We start from the raw sequence: 20,455 nt of genomic DNA, 5'->3' as shown, positions 1-20,455 counted from the left end.
CTGTGTCTTTGTGCTTTGTTGTGCTGGCCTCTGCTGTCTGGTGAGAAACGATAATGGCAATGATGAAACAATGGTTGTAGCGGGTGACCGATTCGTTCAAGTCGGCCAAACCCACCCCCCCCCCCACACACACACCCACACCCACACCCACGAGCAACAGAAGAGGAGGTGCTCTCGTGGGCTAGAAACGACAGACCCCACTCACATACTTGTGTTGCAGCATGAACACACTCAAGCGCAAGCGTGGAGGAGGGCGTGTCGACCTCGCCGTGTGTGAGGTAGAGTCTCTCAAGCGGTACAAGGCGTACTACCAGGTCGACGTGGCTCGTCTTGCCCAGCGCGCTCGCGGCGCTGTTCTCCTTCCACACAGCGTTGCCTCGGGCGTCACTCCTGCACCGCGCGAGAAAGCAGCGGAGGAGAGCGAGTCTGTTGCTAGAGTCGAGCAAGGCAAGCCCAACGAGGGCCAAGGTCAGATTGGGCCTGAGACTGGGGCCGAGGCGGGGGCCGAGGCGGGGGCCGAGGCGGGGGCCGAGGTCACTGGGGCCGAGGCGAGGGCCAAGGCGGGGACCGAGGCCACTGGGGCCGAGGTTGGGGCTGCTGGGGCCGAGGGAGGCGCCGCCAAGAATGGTGAGCCAATGACAATGGCAGCAACGACTCCAGCGGCAACCGCTACCGAGTCCAGGGCTAGTGCTAGAGCTAGAGCTGGAGCTGAAGCTGAAGCTGGAACTGGAACTGGAGCAGCGACGACAAAGGCGGGGGAAGAGGTCGGTGCCGAGGTCGGTGTAGAGGTCGGTGCAAAGGCCGTTGCAGAGGCGGAAGCCAAGGCTGGAGCAGGTACACGGCAGCTAGGATATGATATCAAGCTCGCGGGACTGCCATCGTCGTACTCGGTCGAGGAGGAGATGGAGTTTGTGGACAAGCACCTGGGACCGTATCGTTATTTGATGGAAAAGGGCCGGCCGCGGGCTCGGACTGGGACTCACGAGGCTGTTGTGGCCGAGGCCGAGCGCGCCCACCAGCAAATGATCGAAGCTGGGCTGTGTGTCGAGCCGAAATCGCTAGATGAGCTCATGGCTATGGACGTGGCGTCTCGCGGGAGCGCGGCCGAGGCCGAGGACGACCGCGAGGCGCTTGTTGCCGCAGTCAACTACCACCTCCGCCGGGCGCGGAAGCCGAACGAGGTCGACACGCTCCGCCGGTTCTCGCGGCTGGTCAAAATCCGCTCGCATCGCGAGTTTGTCCGCCAGACAATCGAAGCTACCCGGCAAGCCGCCCACCAGGCTGCAGTCGAGGCCAAAGCCAAGGCCGAGGCAGCCAAGGCGGCCGAGGTTGCCGCTGCTGCAAAGGCCAAGGCGGCCGAGGCCGCTGCCGCTGCTGCAAGGGCCAAGGCCGAGGCTGTCGCCGCCGGCGCTACTGTCCCATCCGGCGCCGGGGTCGAGGCTGTCGCCAGCGCCAATGAGGCCGCGCCTATGGACGTGGTGCAGCCAACACCACAGACACATGTTGTGGCTGCAGCACCGGTCTCCGCAGCACCGGTGGTGGCGGCACCGACGGTCGCAGCGCCGACAGCCACAGCGCCAGCTCCGGCGGTAGAGTAAACAGCGACGTCTCGCTGCACTTGCTATTGGACGGTCGGGCGAGTGCGGAGACTGCGAGCAAGGTAGATGTCGGCAAAGGTGACAAACTCGAGGCCGAGCGCACGACCGTGGGCGATAATCCGGTGGAGCTTGCTCAGCTCGACATGGAGGCGGGCTTGCGGCGAGGTGCGGTGGCCGTAGAAGAGGAGAACGTGCGGCTCGTCGAGAGCGGCCAGGTCAGCAAAGAGCGTGTTGACTACCACTTCCGAGACGGGTTCGTCGAGGCCAAGTGCACCAACTGCGCCAGCCGCATCCCTCAGTGGAATGGCGGCGTCAATGTCTGTGGCCGACGGCATGTCGTCGAGGAGCGGGCCGTCGGTGGTCCGGAGCAGGCCAAAGCTCGGCAGGAGCGAGGCGTCGAGAATCTCGTGGGTCGCGCCATACGGATAGGCAAAGTTGAGCGAAGGTCGTAGCTTGCATCGGCAAAGGCATCACAGCCGTCGGCGACTTCGCCGAGCAAGTACTCGCGGAGGAGCGAGGCGTAGGCAGGGCCGTTGACAAACTCTGCCGCATTGCCGTGGGTGTGCGAGTGGTGGCCAATCTCGTGGCCGGCCTCGACGAGCGCGTCCAGCATGTCCAGCTCGATCTTGGACGCTGCCGCAATCCGAGAGGTGGGGACAAAGAACGTGGCTTTGGCGCCCGCCGAGTCGAGGACCGGCAGCAGGTCGTCGAGCCACTCGCTCAGCCAAAAGTCGTCAAAGGAGAGACCGACCATGTGCTTGCCACCAAGCTTCTTCAGCTCTTGCCTGCGGCCAGCAACCAGCTCCTCCACCTTTTCGTCTACCTTGCCGCACTCCTTGGTGAGGGCGACGTCAAACACTGCCGCCCGTGCCTTGACCATGACCTGCCGCAGCAGTGCCTGGCGCCGGTTGCGCCCAGTCGCCATGGGACTGGTGGCGATCGAGTACAGCGTGACCATGGCAACCGCCACCGCCAGCACATACATCATCTTCCGCAGCGTCGACGTCCGCAGCAACAGCATCCATAGTCGGGACAAGCTCGTGCCAAGGCGACTGCGATGCGACTGTCCTCTTGACCCGGATCCACGGCGCGGCCGCATGAGATGCGGCTGTGATGACAACGATTAGTTGAGATGAGTGTACCTCGTTGACACCGCCGCAATGGCACGTTAGTGTCATATTGGCAGCTGACTGGCGCGCCAAGGTCGCATCGACAGCTGTCGGGCGGGGAGAAGGAGGAGGGGAAGAGGGGAGAGAGCTCGAAGTACGAATCTTGGTCTTTGGGCTCGGACTCCATAGGCATCGGCGGCGACACAAACACTGTGTAGCCAATTAGGGCAGGGTGCGGCGTTTTTTTTCGACGACTCGCTCAGCTACTTTTTTTGACGCTTTGTTCAGCGCATCCGCAACACACAACTTGAAGGTGTGCCATGAGTGCCACGGGGCGCCTTATGGTGCCACGCGATGGCGGAGCGTAAGTCATGAGGGAGGCAATACGGGAGAGGGGTGGGTGTGGCGGAAGGGAGGAGGGCAGGAGGGAGCAATGTAGGAGGGTTGGCTTGGACTTGGAATGAGGGCATGGTAGGTGGGTGGGTGGGTGGGTGCGGGAAGACCGAAGAGGGACTTGGTCATCAACTGGTCTTGACCAGTCGGTAGTTGGTGGAACAAAACTTTGTGGACGATGGGTACGTACATGCAACTGCTGCACAACTCACCTCCTTCCATCACATCCAACAAAGTGTTTGGTGTGATGCGTATGTGCGCAACAAGAGTCTATATTTGAACTCCATGGATCAGGCGGAAACGGGCGGCACGACAGTTACCCGCATTGATCTCCGGCGGGTCAAGCCGCAACCTACGAAATCGGTTCGTGGCGGCATCTCTTTCATTAACCGCAGTACCGGAGTCAACGAGCTGGAGGTGGTGGCCGGGATAACGAGTGAGGCCGCGGCTTGGCACTCGATCCTGCGGGAGGCGTGCTTTGTGACGAGACGTTGCAGAGAGAAGGCGGAGGCGATGAGGCCGCGGCCGATGGGTAAGAACCCAGACGCGTGCGCGTGGCTGGTGAGGGGCTCGCCCGGATGGCTTCCCGGGCGGATCATGAGCGAGGCAACCGAGACCGAGGCGGCCGAGGAGGTTGCGTCGAGTTTGGCGTGGTATGAGGAGTACTTTGTGGGTGCGACGCAGCACTACAACTTTGTGGCAAACCTGCCTGAGCTCGGCGGGGTGCATGCTGTCTCGCTCCTCCGGATCGCGTACGGGATGCGGGCGATCCTATGGTCGCCGACCGGGGCGAGCCCGCTGGAGATCTTTGTACCGGAGGACATGACATCTCCGCCGGCGCTGCTGCGGTTTGTGTTGGCAACGTACTCGCGCAAGCTCGCGCGTAAGTGCGAACATTTCAGGCAGGTTGTTGGCGTCAAAGTGGTCGAGACGCTGCTGGCCATGGAGCGCGAGATGTACAAGCGGACGCACACGATTGCCATCAAGCATGTCGGCGACGACGAGGCTGCTCTGGGGACGCTGCGGGGGCTGATCGAGAGCAGCGATGCGTTTGAGATGGTGCCTGAAGCTGTTGACGGCGGGTGTGTCATTGTGTTGGTGACCAACAACGCTGCGGTGCCGTACACGCTGCCGTGGGAGGCTGGGGCGGCAGGAGCGCCATCATCAGTAGCGGTGCTCGTGCCGACAGACGTCGGCTACGCCTGTCAGGTTGTGGTTGCACCTGCGGTCCAGCCGTCGCGCCATCCGGCGGTGATCAGACGAGAGACTGCAACGATGGCCGCGCTCTGCACTGCGCTCGTCAACTCGGAGCATGCGGCTGGACGACAGACTGCGAGCGCGAGTCCGAAGCTTGCCGCGACGCTTCGCGCCGAGCGGTTTACCTCTGCACTCGAGTCGATGTACGTCTCGGTGAGCTCGGGGGTGGCTGGCTTTGAGACCGGCGATGGCGGCACGGCAGCGGTGGTTGAGGCCCTGTCGCGCGAGCTGGGCGTGGTGGTGGCGACGGCCGCCATGTCGGTCGAGGTGAAGAAGGTCTTGGCCACGCCCGACATGGCCCAGATCCGGTCGGCGGGTCTCTACGGCGAGTTTGTGGTGTTTTCGACCAGGGATGGGGTGTACATGACCGACAACGCAGCCGGGTCGGCGCTGACGCTTATCGAGGAGCCGGCGGCGAAGCTCGAAGTCTTTCCGGCCCTGCATGTGTGCTTGGTGCAGTTTAGCATGGCATCGCTGGGTGTCGGCTATCTCTATCTGGACTCTGTGGGCGAGTGGGTGCTGAAGCGGTTGCCGGAGACGGCTAATGCGGTCACGTTTGCGTCGCATGGCGCCGAGGGCCGCGAGCCCAAGGTGGCAGTGGGAGTGGGGCGAGTTGTCCACGTCTTTGCTTGGGCGCCGCCGCTGGCGTCGTTCAAGATCGCGGCGACGCTCTGTATCGATCTGCCTGTGGCCGGACTCTCATTTCTGACGTCGGGCCAGCTTGTGCTCCAGTTCTCGTCGGGCTTGGTGCTGTTTGATCCGCCGACGCAGGCAATGCGACGGCTGGAGCTACCTCCTGGGCGGTCGCGGCTGATGAAAACCCATAGCGTGGGAGCGGATCTTGACGGTCCTGCCTCGCACGTCATGTGCTCCGCCGGACTGGATGCTCATCTTGTGGCGACCTCGAGCGGAGCCTTGGCCAAACCGCGGGTGGCCATCCGGTGGACGGGTGTGCCACTGGCGGTGGTGGGGCTTGGGCGGTATGTGCTCGGTGTTTCGGCGACGGGCGTCGAGGTCCGAGCGATGCGGACGGGAGGATTAGTCCAGCATGTCATGCTCCCCCCCCGGTGCGGCTGGTGTCATCGTCATCGCTTGCGGTGGTGGTGTCTGCGGGGATTGGTGCAGCATCAAGCCTCTACTCTCTCCAGCTGCGAGCTGGTGAGTATGGCGCGGCAAGTGCGGCGCCCTCGCCGAGCCTGCCGTTTCGCATGCTCGCACGAAACCACATGAGCACGGCGATTGGCCAATCGCACTCGCGCTCCTTGCTCGGCGCTTCTCTCAGCGCCTCGATATCTGAGTCGTCCGAGTCGGTCAACTCGTGGTCACGGGCATCGCTGGTTGTGGAGGCTATCGAGACCGAAGATCGGCCTGTGCCCAAGTATTCAGCATCGGTGGCGAGTCTCCCGCTGGAGGACAACCTCGGTGCGAGCCGTGCGTGCCACAACAGCTCGGAGTCTAGTGGCTCCGATACCGAGCCCAGCGTCTCATTAGCCTCGTTTACCAGCTCGATGTTTTCGTCATCTGTGTCGAACACGCTGCTGTCACGGTGCTTGGTCGAGGAGACGAAGAAGAAGAAGAAGCGGCGGCGGCGCGTCGCCCGGCGGTCATACCACGGGCGAGGCCATGACTTGGGCTCCTCGACGATGGCCTCATCATCGTCTTCATCGTCTTCATCGTCTTCATCATCTTCATCTTCATCGTCGTCGTCGTCCTCATCATCGTCGACATCGTCGGCAACAACTCCAACCGCCGAGGCAGCTCGGTCGTGCTCGACATCGCTCGAGTTGTGGTCGGGATCGGACTTTTTCGCGTCGGGCTCGATGGTGTCGGGCTCGATGACGTTGAGCTCGCACCCGCGACACTCGCAGCCCTCGATGCCTTCTGTCCCGCTATCGAGCGTGTCTCTTCCTGTAGCTTCGCTCTGGCCCACGTCGGCGGCGGGTGGCGACGGCGAGCGCAGCAAGACCAACGCCACGCTGACCGAGGCTGGGTCGAGTGATGGCAACAGCGAGGAGCATGAGGAGCGGGCGATGCAAGGACTCGCAGCATCACTAGCAGCACAAGCCTCGTACCCTGAGTACTGGGACTCAATCTCGGCATCGGCATCGGCATCGGCATCGCTGCCGACCGCTTCGCTCACCAGCTCGCTCGTCCGCGGCGGAACGCAGCAGGGGAGGTCGACGGCGACGACGACGACGACCTCGTCCCATGTCGACGACGACGATTCTGATGACAGTTCTCAGCACGAATTTGGTCTCTCGTACGTCTATGCCGATCACCAATGTCAGTCCTCGATGGCAGCCCTTCCGGTCGCGTCGAACGATGTGAGCATGCCGTCGATCCTCTCGTTCTCGGTCCCCTCTCTGGGAGGTCAGTCGCAAGGCCTCTCTGCTCTCGTCGACGACAACAGTTCTAGCGACGACGATTACGACGACGCCGACGACGACAGCAGTAGCTGTGGCAGTGGTGGTGGTAGCGATATGAAATGAAGCACGAGCTGTCGATAAACGATGAGTTGTCGATCCGGACACTGATTAGGAGGTGCGGGAAAGCGGCAGACCTGTCCCGCAGGCACACCACTCGACTCGCACTCGCTACAAGGACGACAGAAGAGCACAAAGCTGGGGGATCTGTCGGTAGGCAAGATGGGACGACGGAGAAAGAAGAAGAACAAGAACAACTTGCTGGTGGACGAGAAGAGCAGTAGTGGAGGGGAGGAGTGCGCTTTGCCTGGGAATGATATGGGCCTGACGGTACGCGCGGCGGGGGGGGGGGGGGGGGGGTTATAGTTGGGATGGGCCTGGAACTGATGGTGTGGAGGATGGTTGGTGCTGAACGGCTGGTGATGATATTGGTTGATGGTGATCGGTTGGTGGTGATGGCTGGCTGGTGGTGGTGATGGTGGTGAATGGCGGCAGCGGGAAGAGTACTTGCAGCAGCAGCGAATGATTGAGTTCTGGAACAGACAAGCTGCAGCACAAAAGGCTGTCGAGAAGGAGGCCGAGGATGATGGCTGGGTTGCCATCGATAAGAAGGGCCGCAAGAAAAAGACAGCAAGTTCTCGCGCCACTGGAGGTGTGCAGCCGCCGTCGGCGACTGATGCCATCCACAAACGCAAGCCCGATGCAAAGGTAATCCAGCAGTCCAAAGCCAAGAAGATGCCGAGAGACAAGGTCAGGCCCGAGACCACGCCCAACGTCAAGCAGCGAGCCGTGCAGCAGACCAAGCCCGCGCCTGCCCCCTCTCCTACTCGTGCCGTTCCCGCTCCCGCTCTCGTGTCAACACCCGAGCAGGTTCCGTCCGCCGCACCAGCACCCGCCACGACTCTGCCGCCACTTGTCTCGCCGATGCCGCTCCCAGTGACGGGACCAACTGGCCCATTGCCGACGGCAGCGCTCGTCCCGGACGCGATGCCGGGGCTGATGATGCCAGGCATGCTGCAAGGAATGGCTCCCGGTGGATTTGTTCCCGGACTGGCGATGCCGAACACGGCTAGTGGCGTGCTGGCCGAGCCTTTGCCGTATGGCCAGTTTGGCGTGGCGCCTGTGGCTGACGACGCGGCGCTGCCGGCGTGGGCGCGGGCTGGGACCGGCGTCGCATTTGGCATGAGGCCGCCGCCTGGTCCTACGACGAGCCTCGGCGGCGTGCCGATGGAGCCGCTTCTGCAGCCATTGCTGCAGCCGTCGCTGCAGCCAGCTCCGGCAGCGTGGCCTGCGCCGCAACCGGTTGTGTTTGACCCTCCGGCCTTCCAGCCGTACGCCAACATCGGTGGAGGCGGCGAGCAGCCGCTGTGGGCGAGCGAGCCAGCCAACGCGCCGGCCAAGTACGTTCCTCCGTTTAATCGCGGCGAAAAGAGGAGGCAGAGGAGGTAAATGTCCTCAAATCAGGGCCGCGGAGCGGTGCACATGCCGCAAGTAGGAGCGGACACGTCGTTTTCGTAGGTGCACGAGGCGCACGACCAGGCCGTCGGTGGGGGTGGGGTAGCCGTCGGCGGGGGACCAGGAGGCGGGCCGGCTGGCCGGCCACCCGGAGGCGGGCGAGCAGGAGGCGGGCGAGCAGGAGGCGGGCCGGCAGGAGGAGGCGCTGCTGCGGCGCGCGCCGATCGCAGTGAGATGGCATGCATGGTCGCCTGCTCCACAGCGGGCATGACCTGCAGAGCCTCGATAGCCAGCTCCCTCGAACACTGAGCAAACCGCATGACCGATGCAACCTTGGCCTCGTCCACACCATCGCCAAACTCGGGCGGTGGTGCCGAAGCCACCACTGCCGGCGGAGGAGCCGAGGCTGGCGGGGCCGACGACGGAACCGAGCCTGACTCCGGCGGCGGCAAGTACGGCGGAACGGAAGGCTCGCCCACGACAGGCGGAGGAGTCGATGCAGGCAGCAGAGCAGGAGCAGCAGTTGATGGCAGTAGCGATGAAGTCATGCCAGGATCAGGATGAGACTCGGGAGAGAGCGATGCCTGAGAAGCTGCCAGGCGCTTGGTCGAATCGGCGACAGCAAGAACCGAAGCCAGAGTGGCGTCAAGGGCAGGAAGGCATGACGAAGGCACACCTGCTTCCACCGCTGCATGAGGAGACTTGCGCATGAGCTCTTGCATACGAACAGCTGCCATGCTAAGCTCTTCCATCTGCACCATAAACTCGGTAGAGCCCATGTTGCCAACCAGGTGGTATGCTACGTGAGGTCTTGCCTTGCTCGCTCACCCGACCAGGCTGCCGTGAAGCAGCCACCACCACCCACACGAACACCCACACACACCCACACATACCCACACACACCCACACACACCCACACACGTCTCCTTTATCACATACACCATGTACGTAGCAGTCTCATTCACGCTCTTGGTATTCCTTCCTCATCTCTATGCACACTATGTCTTCTCTGTGGTGGTGTATGGGGGGGGGGGGGGGGAGGGGTGGACAGAATGCGTTGCGGACAGGCAACCGAGAGAAAAGGGATAGGAAGGGGTTGGGGGGTTGGGGAGGGGAGGGGAGGAATGGAAGAAAGGGGAGGGGGGAGGGGGGTATATACATGGTGGGTACATGGTGGGTGGGTTATTTGTCATGTAGGTGTGGGTGTACTCATGTGGAGAATGGCTGTCATGGGCATGTTGCTGTTGCTGTGGTTGACGGGAATGTGGGTCGCTGATTTGGTTCTGTTGCTGTTGCTGGTGGTGCTGGTGCTGGTGCTGGTGCTGGTGCTGGTACTGGTGGCCATCGTGCTGGTGATCTCGCTACTTGTGGTGGTGGTGGCGCTGCTGCTTGGAGAACAGGGTCTACGCTACTGTCGAATGGGCCGGTACCGCTTGGTGCGTCAAGGGCCAGGTCCCGGTCTCTGTCATTCAGTCGTTCCTGTACGTTGTCACGGACGTCGTGGGGTGTGCTTGTGAGGGGTGGTGGCGATGAGAGAGAAGAGACTCATTGTGGAGGTGGCGATGGTGATGATGGTGGTGATGGTGGTGCTGGTTGGCGCGTTGTGGTTGTGGATGTGGCTCTTGACTCGCGATGGCGGTGGATGGTCGGGCCCTAACCATGCGCGCGCGCACGTGTGTGTGGGGTGGGGGGGGGGGGGGGGGGGAGGGCGACAGTCGTGATCCGACCAAGGCCACCCAGAACTATCATTGGGAGGATGGATGGCGGTTGCCGAAGAACGTCGTCCTGCCGTTGCTGTTTGATAAGCTCGAGTCGGCTGGTAAGTTTATGGGGAGAGGGTGGTGCCGGCGCTAGGTAGGGTGAGCGGCAGCAACTTACAGATAGGGGGCTGGCACGGTGGGGTGATGGGGGTAGGCTTTCTGCTCGTCGCGTGCGTTGGTGACATGAAGGGCAACTCGGGCTCCAACAACAACTGCGGGGCAGTCTTTGTCTTCCATCAGTAAGTGCGAGCGTGCGTTGGTGACATGAAGGGCAACTCGGGCTCCAACAACAACTGCGGGGCAGTCTTTGTCTTCCATCAGTAAGTGCGAGGCGGAGCCGTGCTTCACATGAGTAAACTCCGGGATGGTCACGGATCACAGCTGGTAGACGAGGACAACAGGGGCGCCTGAGGGAGTAGTTGCCGGCAGCCAGGCGGTGAGCTTGCCACTGATTCCCGACGGTGGCGAGAGGATACAGCCAGCAGTGGCCGACGGCGTGCTAGTGCTGGCGGCGGCAGCCGTAACCATGCTGGTGTCAAGGTTGACGCCAACGATGCTGCCACCAATGTGCGCGATGTTTGAGGCGTACGAGGCCATGACCGCATAGTGCTGGCTCGACAACGAGAAGCTGTTGGCGGCGCAGCCGACGGCCAGATCGCCGACCGTGTTCCAAGTGGGATATCCAATGGTGTGCGGCGTAAAGGCCATGATCTGTGTCTCGTTGCTCGAGATGTAGTACGGAATGGCGAGATCGCCGCTGCTCGCGCCATAAGCAAAGACCACCGCCGGTGTTGGCAACGTCTCCGCCACCGAGCTGGTCAGGTCCGGGAGGACAAGGGTGACTATCGCGCCCATGGGTCGGACGCCGACCGCGGGCGCCGCGGCGAGGAGGGTGACAAACAGCGCCTTTCCGCTCGCCGCCTTGCCGGCAGTTGCCGCGTGAAAGTAGGGAAAGTCGGACGAGACTTCAGTGATGTTGATGAGCGTGCGCAAGTCGTATGAGTTTGCGACAAAGCACGCGCCGGCACAGTTGAGCTCGACGATGGCCATGTCGACGGAAACGAGGTAGACAAGCGTGGCGCCGCTGACCGGATGATGGGTCAGTGCCGAGTCAACCCAAACCGTCGACGAAAGCGTCGGCAGCGCAATCGGCCCGCCGATCGGCGCCATCGAGCATGTTGCGCCCGACGACGAGGTCGGCGATGCGCAGGCGAGCTCGACGGCCTCGTTGCCTGCAGCGACAGCCAAAATCCGTCCGCCGCCCACGCCATCGATAAAGTGGGCAATCTGAGGGGCCAAGCCCATGTCAAAAGTATGGATCTTGGCCTGGCTGCCCTCCTCCACCGCCACGAGCATGTCATCCATGCCAAACATGGCCTTTCCGCTCACAGACTTGAAGCGGAAAAATGAGCCGCTGTCGCCGAGGCCAACAGCCGTCACAAACGCCGGCGCCGAGAGACTTGCCGCAGGTGCCAGGCCGCAGGCCAAGACGGCAAGGGCAAGTAGGACCACAGCAGAAGTGTCCATGGCGGGAGGGAGCGGAGAAGAGTATGGGTGGTTAACGGCCAATGGTGGAGAGACGGGCTGACGTGGGCAGAGCGGGGTGCGAGGCCAGGCAGGTGCGCGAGGGGGCGCCTGCTGCCCGACGCGTGCACGTGCGATTTGGCCGGGCTAGGGGCAGTACTGGGCCCAAGCCGGCGGGCAAAAGTTGCACGAGTCGGGATGGGACGGAAGGAGGAAGCAGGCGGCAGGGCGGCCGTCGACGGTGGATGGGCCGGGGTCGATGGGGGAGCAGATGACGGCTGGCAGTGGATCACAGGCCTCGAGGCAGGTCGTGCCCATGTCGGGATCGACACAGCCTGGGGCTGAGCTGCCGACGGCGGTCGAGCGCACGCGGGCGAGCGCATGCTTGGCGGGTGTGCGCTTGGTGGGCACAAGGCTGGGCGGCGAAGCATAGACAAGGACGACATTGGTGCCGCTCGCGATGGCCGGGATCCACGTGTTCTCGCCACCTGAGAGCGAGTCGACGGCAGCGTAGCAGCCGATGCCGTAGGCGGCAGTGTCGGGGGACGATGCCGAGGGCGAGACGGTGCCGGCGACCGGCGCGACGCGGCGAAGCGAGAGGCCCGACCCACCGAGGCTGGCCACGACGTACAACGGCATGGAGAAGGCTGTGACGGCGCCGTCGACGGTGCAGCCGGCGGCGATGGGGCCGGCACTGGGCCAGGTGGTTTGGTAGCCATGCGGGAAGGATACGTCGGAGAAGGCGTGGGCAATGGCGGTTGAGTTGTCGAGTGCGCCGACAACAGCAACGAGGTCAGCGGAGCCGCCCGAGGTGGAAGTGAACGCCGGGCGCGAGACAAAAGTGGTATGGGTGACGGCCGAGGTGCGTGCGTCGAGAGTGAGGATGACGCCGGGATCGCCACCGGAGGCCGACCTCGGGTCTGCCGCCGCAAGCGAGACAAAGACCATGTCCATGTTATCGCCGCCTTCCAGTCCGACCACATATGGATAGTGGGCGGTTACGGCTGATGCGATGGTCACCACGCGGACGACCGACCAGTGCGCGGCCGGAGCGCCGGGTGGGGCGTCGACGACTGCAATCGTCCTGTTGGACGAGACGAGATAGAGGTAGCGCTCACCGGCCCGGGTGAAGCCGATTCCGATGTCGACCCACTCTGTCGACGCGGCGACCGGGAGCGTGATCGACGCGGCCTGCGTCAGTGAGCACGACCCGCCGTACGGGTTCGACGGCTGCGCGCAGTTGAGGACAACCAGCTTGTCTGGCTGCGGCGTGATGGCCACGTATCCGCCCACCGATCCGTAGAGGAAGATGCCGACGGGCGAGTCCGTCCCCGCCGGCAGCGAGTACGACGAGTACTGGGTCGGTGAAGAGGGCGAGACGGCCACAATGGTTGATCCGGCCATGTACATGACGTTGCGGTTCGGGTTGCCGGCGTTGTACTGGACCCGGAAGCGGGCAAAGGAGCCCGAGGACGAGACGAGGATCTTGCCCACGTACGACGGGGCCGAGGCCGAGGCCTGGGCCAGGATGACGAGGGTGACGACGAGAATGATGGTGAGGGTGCGGCTGAGCATGGTAGACGGTTGGGTGGGGTGGGGTGGGGTGGGTGTTGGGGGGGGGGAGGGGGGCGGTGTCACCTGACGCGCACGTGTGGGTGGCGGCGAGCAGTGAGCACGAGGCATGCACGGCGGGGCCCTGGTCACGGGGTTGGGGTTGGGACAGGGGGATGGGAAAAACAGATGGGCGTGGTATTCGCTGTGGTTGGAGTGGCTAATGGCGGCAGGAGCGCCCGCAGTGGCTGCCCATCATGAGCGATGCAGAGCGAGGCCATTGAGCGGAGCGAGTTAACCGGCGTGGTCTACGGGCAGAATTGGGCCCAGGCCGGTGGGCAGAAGTTGCACGAGTCGGGATGGGAGGGGAGGAGGAAGCATGCGGCAGGACGACCGTCGATGCTGGGCGGGCCGGCGTTAATCGGAGAGCAGATGACAGCTGGCAGCGGCGCGCAGGCCATCAAACAGGTGGTACCCATGTCAGGGTCTGCGCAACCCGAGTCTGAGCCGTGGAGGGCGAGCGACTCGATGCGGGCCGAGGTGGCGGCAGCAGCGGCGGCGGCGCGCTTGGCGGTTGATGCGGCGACAAGGCCGGACGATGAGTAGACGAGGACGACGTTGGCGCTGCTCTCGCGGGCGGGGAGCCAGATGTCCTCGCCACCCGAGAGAAAGTTCTCGGCGGCCATGCAGTCGACGCCAAAGACAGCCGAATCGGAAGAGACAACGGCCGGCGAGACTGAGCCTGCGGTTGGTGCGACGCGGCGGAGGGCAAGGCCCGAGCCAGTATCGGCGACGACAAAGAGCGGCATCGAGGTCGAGGTGACCTCGCCGACAATGTTGCAACCGCCAACAATAGGCCCGTTGGACGGCCACGAGACCTGGTAGCCATGCGGAAAGGAGACGTCGGAGAAGGTGTGGGCGATCGAAGTCGAGGCGTTGAGTGCGCCGACGACAGCAATGAGGTCGGCCGAGCCGCCCGAGGTGACGGTGAATGCAGGGTTGGGTACAAACGTCGACCTGGTGACCGCCGACGAGGCGGCATCGAGCGTGAGAATGGCACCCGGCGCGCCGGTCGAGTTCGAGGAAGCAGCCGCGAGCGAGACAAACACAACGCCCATGCTCGAGCCGCCTTCGAGCCCGACCACGTTGGGGTAGGCTGCAGTGGAAGGCGTGGAGAGCGTAAAGGTGCGGACGACCGACCAGCCCGAGGGGCTTGAGTTCTGGTTAGCGGCAATGACGGCGACGGTGCGGTCGGCGGCGATGAGATAGAGGTAGCGCCCTTGGCCCGAGGTGAAGCCGATTCCGATGTCGACCCACTCTGTCGACGCGGCGACCGGGAGCGTGATCGACGCGGCCTGCGTCAGTGAGCACGACCCGCCGTACGGGTTCGACGGCTGCGCGCAGTTGAGGACAACCAGCTTGCCTGGCTGCGGCGTGATGGCCACGTATCCGCCCACCGATCCGTAGAGGAAGATGCCGACGGGCGAGTCCGTCCCCGCCGGCAGCGAGTACGACGAGTACTGGGTCGGTGAAGAGGGCGAGACGGCCACAATGGTTGATCCGGCCATGTACATGACGTTGCGGTTCGGGTTGCCGGCGTTGTACTGGACCCGGAAGCGGGCAAAGGAGCCCGAGGACGAGACGAGGATCTTGCCCACGTACGACGGGGCCGAGGCCGAGGCCTGGGCCAGGATGACGAGGGTGACGGCGAGGATTATGGTGAGGGTGCGGCTGAGCATGGTAGACGGTGGGGTGGGGTGGGGTGGGGTGGGGTGGGGTGGGGTGGGGTGGGTGGGGGGGGGGGGGGGGGGGGGGGTGGCGCACGTGCGCTTTCTAGTTGGCGCACGCACGCATGGAGCATGGACAGTAGAGGCCAGCAGGTCGGGTTGGAGGAGAAGGATGTCGAGAACAGGGCAAGACAGAGTTCGACAAGGCATGGATGTAGGCCTAGGCTGGGTTTGGGGTTGGGGTGTTGATGCGGGCCTGATGTGGGGCTCAACAGCAGCTTGATAGGCATCGGGATGGCAGCTTGGTCGCTGTCAGTGGCAGTTTGTTCGGAGGGGCATTGGCGGGCGACGGAGTGCGGGAGGTGAACGGCAGAGATGCCAGTGCCAGCAACTGAGCCAGGTTGGCGAGTCATGAACCGAGAGAGAGTGAGGGCGAGCGCGGGAGAAGGAGACCAACTTGACGCAACCAAACACCGGACCATGGCGGGTAGGTAGCAGCTTCGGTGGGAGGGAGGGGGGGGGAAGGGGAGGGGGGGGGGGGGGGGAGGGGGAGGGAGGGCGAGGCGCGCAGGGGTGAATCCTATTTTTCGGCGAGAAGGACGGCGGGAGGGGAGCGCGGAGAGGACGGGTGGGTGGAGGAGGGTACAGGGGAAGAGGGGGGATGAGGAGGAGAAGGAGTGTGGCTCATGGTGCTGTGTGTGTGTGTGTGTGTGTGGTACTGTGTGTTGTGGTGTGCAGGGTTTGGTATGGGGTTCGGTATCCTCGACGGGGAAGGCGGGGAAGCATACGGCGAGGCTCCGAACATGGACGTGCTGGTCATTGACGACACTCTTCCTGCGGTGGAAAAGGTGACGCGGTATGCGAGTGCTACGATGGTTCTGCATCGGATGTTTGTGCTAAAGGCGCTGGACGAGCTTCTGGCGCCTGTGACTGGCGACGAGCTGCTGGATACTGTGCTGCCTCTGCTGGCGCAGCTAGCTGACGATGAGGAGCGGGTGGTGCGGGTGGCGCTGGCTGCGGCGCTGCCCGAGCTGGTCACGGCTGTGGTGCGGATCCGCGGAGGCGACGGGCAGGTGAGCGACGGGGCGTACAAGGCGCTGATGGATGTTGTGCTGCCGATGTACGAAAGCGTGGTGTCCGACGACGACGCCGAGGTGCGGAGCACGGGCATCGGGGCGGCGGGGCGGCTCGCGCGGGTGCTTGCCGGGGCCGGGCTTGCGCGGGTTGTTGACGAGGTTGTTGTGCCGATGGCGCTGGGTCTGACGTCTGACGACCAGCCCGAGTCTGTGCGGGTGGACGTGTGCGGACTGCTGGACGCGCTTGCGCCAAACGTGCCGCTTGCGACGGTGCACTCGAGCATTGTGCCCGAGCTGACGCGGCTTGCGTCGGACCCGATGTTCCGTGTGCGCAAGGCTGTGGCGCTCAACATTACGCACATCTGCGCCGACATTGCGCTGCCTGCGCCGGTAGTGGAGACGAGCCTGCTGCCGGCAGAGGCGTCGTCGGCTGTTCTCGACCCGCTTGACGACAGCGACGCGGCAGACGGCAGCGGGAGTGGGCCGAGCAGGAGCGAGGGCGTCGGGACCGGCGATGCGCCCGCGAGCGTGGCGGAGTCGCGGCGCGGAGCGAGCCCGCCGGGGATGGTGGCAGACATTGTGAGCTCGCTGCTGCACCTGTACGAGTCGCTTGCCAAGGACTCGATCTGGGGCGTGCGCAAGGCATGTGCCGAGTCGCTGGTTGCGCTTGCGACGGTGGTTGACGACGAGGTTCGAAGCAGTGTACTTGTGGCGCACTTTGAGTCGTTTGTCAACGACGTCTCGCGGTGGGTGCGGTCTGCGGCGTTTGAGGCGCTCGGCCCGTTCATTGCGCGGTTCTCGGGAGCGAGCCTGCCGGGCAAGCTCCTAGAGTACTACAACGACATGGCCAAGCCTGCATACATCAAGAGCATCGACGCGGAGATCACGACGCACTGCGCGTTCAACTTTCCGGCGGTGATGCTGACGGTCGGCCGCGAGGGTGGCCGGCGCTCCGCCCGCTGTACCTCGGCCTTGCCAAGGACATGCAGTGGAAGGTCCGGCGGACGCTGGCATACTCGCTCCACGCCGTCGCCGCGATTGTGGGGGCCGAGGCGACAGAGGCCGACTTGCTCCCGGTTTTTGACGCTTTTCTCAAGGATCTGGACGAGGTCCGAGTCGGCGTCCTCGCCTCGATTGCCGCCTTTCAGGCCGTGCTCTCGCCGCAGCGGCGTGCCGACTACCTGCCGGTCTACCTCGCGATTCTGGACAACTCGGACAACTGGCGGTACCGCGAGGCCATTGCGGCGCAGCTGACCGGCCTGGCCAAGCTCTTTGACGCGAGCATCGTTGCCGAGCATGTTGTCCCGCTCGTCTTGCGACTGAGCCAGGACTCGGTCTCGCACGTCCGCCACGTCGCCGTGGGCCATGTCGGCCCGGTCCTCGCCCTCCTGCTCGGCGTCGACTCTGCGGCGGCGCCCGACGCTGCCTCGGCCGCCGCCGCCGACAACTTTATCGCCGCCCTCCTCGAGCTCGCCGCCGCCGACTCGTTCCAGCGCCGACAGATGTTCCTTCACGCCGTCGGCTCGGTCGCCAGCGCGCTGCCGGCCGACGTCGTCACCAAGCACTTTCTCAAGGCCGTCGTCACGCTGGCTAGTGACTCGGTGCCCAATGTTCGTATTCTGGTCTCCCACGCCGGTACCAAGCTCGCCAAGGCCTCGTCGTCGCACGCCAAGGTTCTCGTCCCAGCGCTCACCGCCCTCGCCGACGACCCTGACTATGGGGTGAGTGATGCCGCCGCCGCTGCGCTGCGCAAGCTAGATGTTGAGGTTGATGCATCGTAAAGCCAAGAAAGAGCGTGTGTGTGTGGTTGGTTGGTTGGTTGGTTGGTTGGTTGGTTTGGCTTTTGGTGGTGGAGGAGGGTGTGCGCCGAGGCAAAAATGTAGCTAGCCCCCAGTGGGGCTCGAACCCACGGCCGACAGATTAAGAGTCTGTCGCTCTACCGAACTGAGCTATGGAGGCTGCTGATGAAAACGGCAGGTCAAGAGTATGCCTATGTACCATGCATCGGATTGCAGGTCGAGGAGTGTCTTTTGTTCGTCGAGCACTCGCCGAGCGCGTTGTCGACTACCCGGTGTACCATGTCCGTGAGAGAGTGGAGGAGCTCTCCATCAGGTCAGCTCCACTTGGGTCCGGTCTCTCCAAGAGTTGTTGCATGGCTCTGGCTGGTTACTGTTGTAGCAGGGATCCAGGGGAGGCGAGGGGAGGCGGGAGGGGAGGGGGGTGATGGAAGTCTGTGGATGGCTGCGGGATGGAGGCATTCGATAGAGAGGAACCAGGGATGGGGGACAGAGGCGTCGGGATGGAGGGGGGAGGTGAGGAGATGGAGCGTATGCTGCTGTATGAGGTGACGTTTAGACGATCGGCGGTTGGAAAGGGTAGGGGAGGTGGGTTGAGGACCGGGGATGGGAATAGGGCTGGGGCGAAGGGGGGGGAAGCGGCGGCTGAGGAGCGATCGGGAAGGAGAAAAGAGGAAAGAAGTAAGAGAATGAACATGGAGGAGGTAGAGGGTGTGTAGGGTGTGGGGGGGGGGGGGTTGAAAGGATATGGATCGCGGTGAGAAAGGCAGAGGAGAGGAGATCAGCATGGGCAGGAGGCCGAGTGCCAGATTCATTGATCACGGCGTGCGTTTGGTGTAATCACGTCGTGGGCAGTGGACGACGATATGGCGGCAACGTGGTACGCGTGAGAAGTGGAGAAAGCGGCCGTGAAGAGCACTGGAGGGCTTGCGGAATGATTATGATGGACATAAGATGATCGAGCGGAGTTGACAACGTCATCCAAGACCGATGAGAGCTCTGAGGAGGCCGCATGGGCAGCCTCTAGCCAGCGTTCGGCCGCTGTTGTTGTACCAGACCAAAGCGACATGACGACGAGTTGTAGACTACCTCACCCCCGTTTCCCCACCTCTTTTGATCTGTTTGTTCCAACGCACCAAACTGTCCCATGGAAGCGCCATCGCGTCTTGATGGGTACACGGTATCCGGCACGAAGTACGAGAAAAAAAACGAACTCACCCAACAAACGAACGGTCGATCAATGCGTCACATTGCGACACACTTGTCGCACACCCGACCCAATCGCAAAAAAAGGTTCCATTGGAGGCCACGTTCCACTTGGTTGCGACACCTCCCCCCCCCCTCGCCCTCCCCCTACCCCTCCCACCTCGCCTCCGCCTCCGCCCCCGTGTCCGAGTGCTGACATGGAGTGGCTGGAGAACGAAGAGTATGTGCGGCTGCTGCGGTTTGCGGTGGAAGGGATGAGCGGGCTGGTGGAGCTCGACTCTGCGCCTGCCTTTCCGGAGGAGTTTGCTGGTCGCCCTGTGGTTGTCCGTGACGTGGAATGCCGCCGGTTCCATGGCCGCAAGCCGTTCCCTGACTCTGTTCCGTGGAAGTCGCCGCGGGGATGGCGACAGCTGCGGGCCATCAAGGAGCTTGACGTCCGCGTACAGTACCGATCGCGGGCGGACGGGGCGTTCAAGCTCCGCCGCTACCGGCTCGGGACCGACGACTCGCTGGTCATCCTCCACGTCGCCGCCGTCCTCCCGGCGGGCATGACCGAGTTTGCTGCCCTCCGCACCTCGGTTGCTTCGACAGGCCTCCTCCCGCATGGTCAGCCGCCGCTGCTCCCGACCTCGGTCTTCCTCGCTCCGTTTGCGCCGCTCGAGGCGCTGGCCCTCCACGGCCGCGCAGCGACGGCGAGCGAGCCACTGCTGCGCTCGCCTCGCGCAACCTTGGACGATGGCACCAGTTGCCCGCTGTCGTCCAAACCCTACTCTTGCTCGGCGTCTGCTATGGACGTCGAGCTGAGCAAGACAACAGACGATGCGCTCTCTGTTGGCTGCAATGGCCCGAGCCTCGACCTCGACGCCATGCACTTGCTCTCTAACAGGTACGACTTTGATCCGCTCGACTCGCTGGGGCCGTCGCCTATGGCGTCGTTTGGAAGTCACCTCGGCGGCCTTGGCTCGCTCGGCGGCGGCTTTGGCGATGTGTCATGCACCGCAGCCCACATGCCCGGCCCTGCGCTCTTCGCGCGCTCGGCCGGGACGTCGGACGAGGGCCTGGGCCTCGGCTCGCTCATCACGCCAGTCGGTCTCGACGCCCCAGTCGCGCGGGACATGGCTTTTCCCATGGATGAGGAACCGGCGCAAAACGCGTCAGCCACCCCAGACTTGCTCTCGGCACCCTACGCCATCACCCGCATTGAGCCCATCGCCCGCCTTACCTTTGACTCGAACGGAGCAAGCCAAGGGATGGGCACAGGCTCAGGGAATGGCGCACGCCAGGTGGCTGCTGCCGCGCCGTCGGCTCTGCCTGCGGCCCATTCTCCAGACTTTACTCCTCTCACGCCGCTCTCGTATGCCGCATTCCCCCCTCCGACCGCCATGGACGATCTGCCGTCGCCCGTCTACGATGGCGGCTGCCACTTTTCCATGGACTACTGATTGAGGTTTCACCGGCTACGGATCTCAAATCCAAGGGGCTAATCGCTGGGCACGACGCTGTGGCTTGGCTGGCTACTGCAGGAAGGCCAATCCGACCACATGTTGTTGTTTGTCCACTCACCCCCCCCCCCCCCCCCC

At 63.7% G+C, this 20,455-nt stretch overlaps 9 protein-coding genes and 1 non-coding gene across 10 annotated transcripts; 5 read left to right on the top strand and 5 right to left on the bottom strand.

Annotated features, from left to right (window-relative positions):
• Positions 1 to 199: 199 nt before the first annotated feature.
• On the top strand, positions 200 to 1,598 carry AMSG_06462 (uncharacterized protein; the record flags this gene model as incomplete). Its single annotated transcript, XM_013900870.1, has 2 exons — positions 200 to 627; positions 763 to 1,598. Exons 1-2 carry the CDS (start codon positions 222 to 224, stop codon positions 1,596 to 1,598), a joined length of 1,242 nt encoding a protein of 413 aa, XP_013756324.1. The 5' UTR covers positions 200 to 221.
• Positions 1,599 to 1,621: 23 nt separating this feature from the next.
• Positions 1,622 to 2,619, bottom strand: AMSG_06461 (uncharacterized protein; the record flags this gene model as incomplete). The annotated part of the gene is made up of 2 exons (XM_013900869.1): positions 1,622 to 2,050; positions 2,086 to 2,619. The coding sequence occupies 2 exons, from the start codon at positions 2,617 to 2,619 to the stop codon at positions 1,622 to 1,624; spliced, it is 963 nt and encodes a 320-aa protein (XP_013756323.1).
• A 391-nt stretch (positions 2,620 to 3,010) lies between these two features.
• On the top strand, positions 3,011 to 6,885 carry AMSG_06460 (uncharacterized protein). The gene is made up of 2 exons (XM_013900868.1): positions 3,011 to 3,071; positions 3,337 to 6,885. The coding sequence occupies exons 1-2, from the start codon at positions 3,028 to 3,030 to the stop codon at positions 5,585 to 5,587; spliced, it is 2,295 nt and encodes a 764-aa protein (XP_013756322.1). The 5' UTR covers positions 3,011 to 3,027; the 3' UTR covers positions 5,588 to 6,885.
• Positions 6,886 to 8,240: 1,355 nt separating this feature from the next.
• AMSG_06459 (uncharacterized protein) lies at positions 8,241 to 9,014 on the bottom strand (the record flags this gene model as incomplete). Its single annotated transcript, XM_013900867.1, has 1 exon — positions 8,241 to 9,014. The coding sequence occupies one exon, from the start codon at positions 9,012 to 9,014 to the stop codon at positions 8,241 to 8,243; it is 774 nt and encodes a 257-aa protein (XP_013756321.1).
• Positions 9,015 to 9,154: 140 nt separating this feature from the next.
• Positions 9,155 to 10,238, top strand: AMSG_06458 (uncharacterized protein; the record flags this gene model as incomplete). Its single annotated transcript, XM_013900866.1, has 4 exons — positions 9,155 to 9,179; positions 9,636 to 9,716; positions 9,951 to 10,054; positions 10,150 to 10,238. Coding segments are annotated over exons 1-4 (276 nt in total). The 5' UTR covers positions 9,155 to 9,177.
• Positions 10,239 to 11,666: 1,428 nt separating this feature from the next.
• AMSG_06456 (uncharacterized protein) lies at positions 11,667 to 13,094 on the bottom strand (the record flags this gene model as incomplete). Its single annotated transcript, XM_013900865.1, has 1 exon — positions 11,667 to 13,094. The coding sequence occupies one exon, from the start codon at positions 13,092 to 13,094 to the stop codon at positions 11,667 to 11,669; it is 1,428 nt and encodes a 475-aa protein (XP_013756319.1).
• Positions 13,095 to 13,364: 270 nt separating this feature from the next.
• AMSG_06455 (uncharacterized protein) lies at positions 13,365 to 14,809 on the bottom strand (the record flags this gene model as incomplete). Its single annotated transcript, XM_013900864.1, has 2 exons — positions 13,365 to 13,378; positions 13,546 to 14,809. The coding sequence occupies 2 exons, from the start codon at positions 14,807 to 14,809 to the stop codon at positions 13,365 to 13,367; spliced, it is 1,278 nt and encodes a 425-aa protein (XP_013756318.1).
• A 445-nt stretch (positions 14,810 to 15,254) lies between these two features.
• Positions 15,255 to 17,671, top strand: AMSG_06454 (serine/threonine-protein phosphatase 4 regulatory subunit 1). Its single transcript, XM_013900863.1, has 2 exons — positions 15,255 to 15,284; positions 15,536 to 17,671. Exons 1-2 carry the CDS (start codon positions 15,278 to 15,280, stop codon positions 17,125 to 17,127), a joined length of 1,599 nt encoding a protein of 532 aa, XP_013756317.1. The 5' UTR covers positions 15,255 to 15,277; the 3' UTR covers positions 17,128 to 17,671.
• An 87-nt stretch (positions 17,672 to 17,758) lies between these two features.
• AMSG_20034 lies at positions 17,759 to 17,832 on the bottom strand. Its single transcript has one exon. It is a non-coding gene; the product is annotated as a tRNA-Lys (tRNA).
• Positions 17,833 to 19,072: 1,240 nt separating this feature from the next.
• Positions 19,073 to 20,317, top strand: AMSG_06453 (uncharacterized protein; the record flags this gene model as incomplete). Its single annotated transcript, XM_013900862.1, has 1 exon — positions 19,073 to 20,317. The coding sequence occupies one exon, from the start codon at positions 19,073 to 19,075 to the stop codon at positions 20,315 to 20,317; it is 1,245 nt and encodes a 414-aa protein (XP_013756316.1).
• Between the last annotated feature and the right edge of the window lie 138 nt (positions 20,318 to 20,455).

The sequence above is a fragment of the Thecamonas trahens genome (assembly GCF_000142905.1).
Source record: "Thecamonas trahens ATCC 50062 unplaced genomic scaffold supercont1.33, whole genome shotgun sequence".
Taxonomy (NCBI): Eukaryota; order Apusomonadida; family Apusomonadidae; genus Thecamonas; species Thecamonas trahens.
The sequence above is the reverse complement of the archived record's forward strand: the minus strand, read 5'-3'. Positions and strand labels throughout refer to the sequence as shown.

Coding starts and splice junctions, on each gene's coding strand:
- AMSG_06460 (XM_013900868.1), top strand. CDS start 3,028: ATGAGTGCCACGGGGCGCCTTATGGTGCCACGCGATGGCGGAGC. Junction 3,072..3,336: donor GTGCCACGCGATGGCGGAGC/GTAAGTCATGAG, acceptor CATCCAACAAAG/TGTTTGGTGTGATGCGTATG.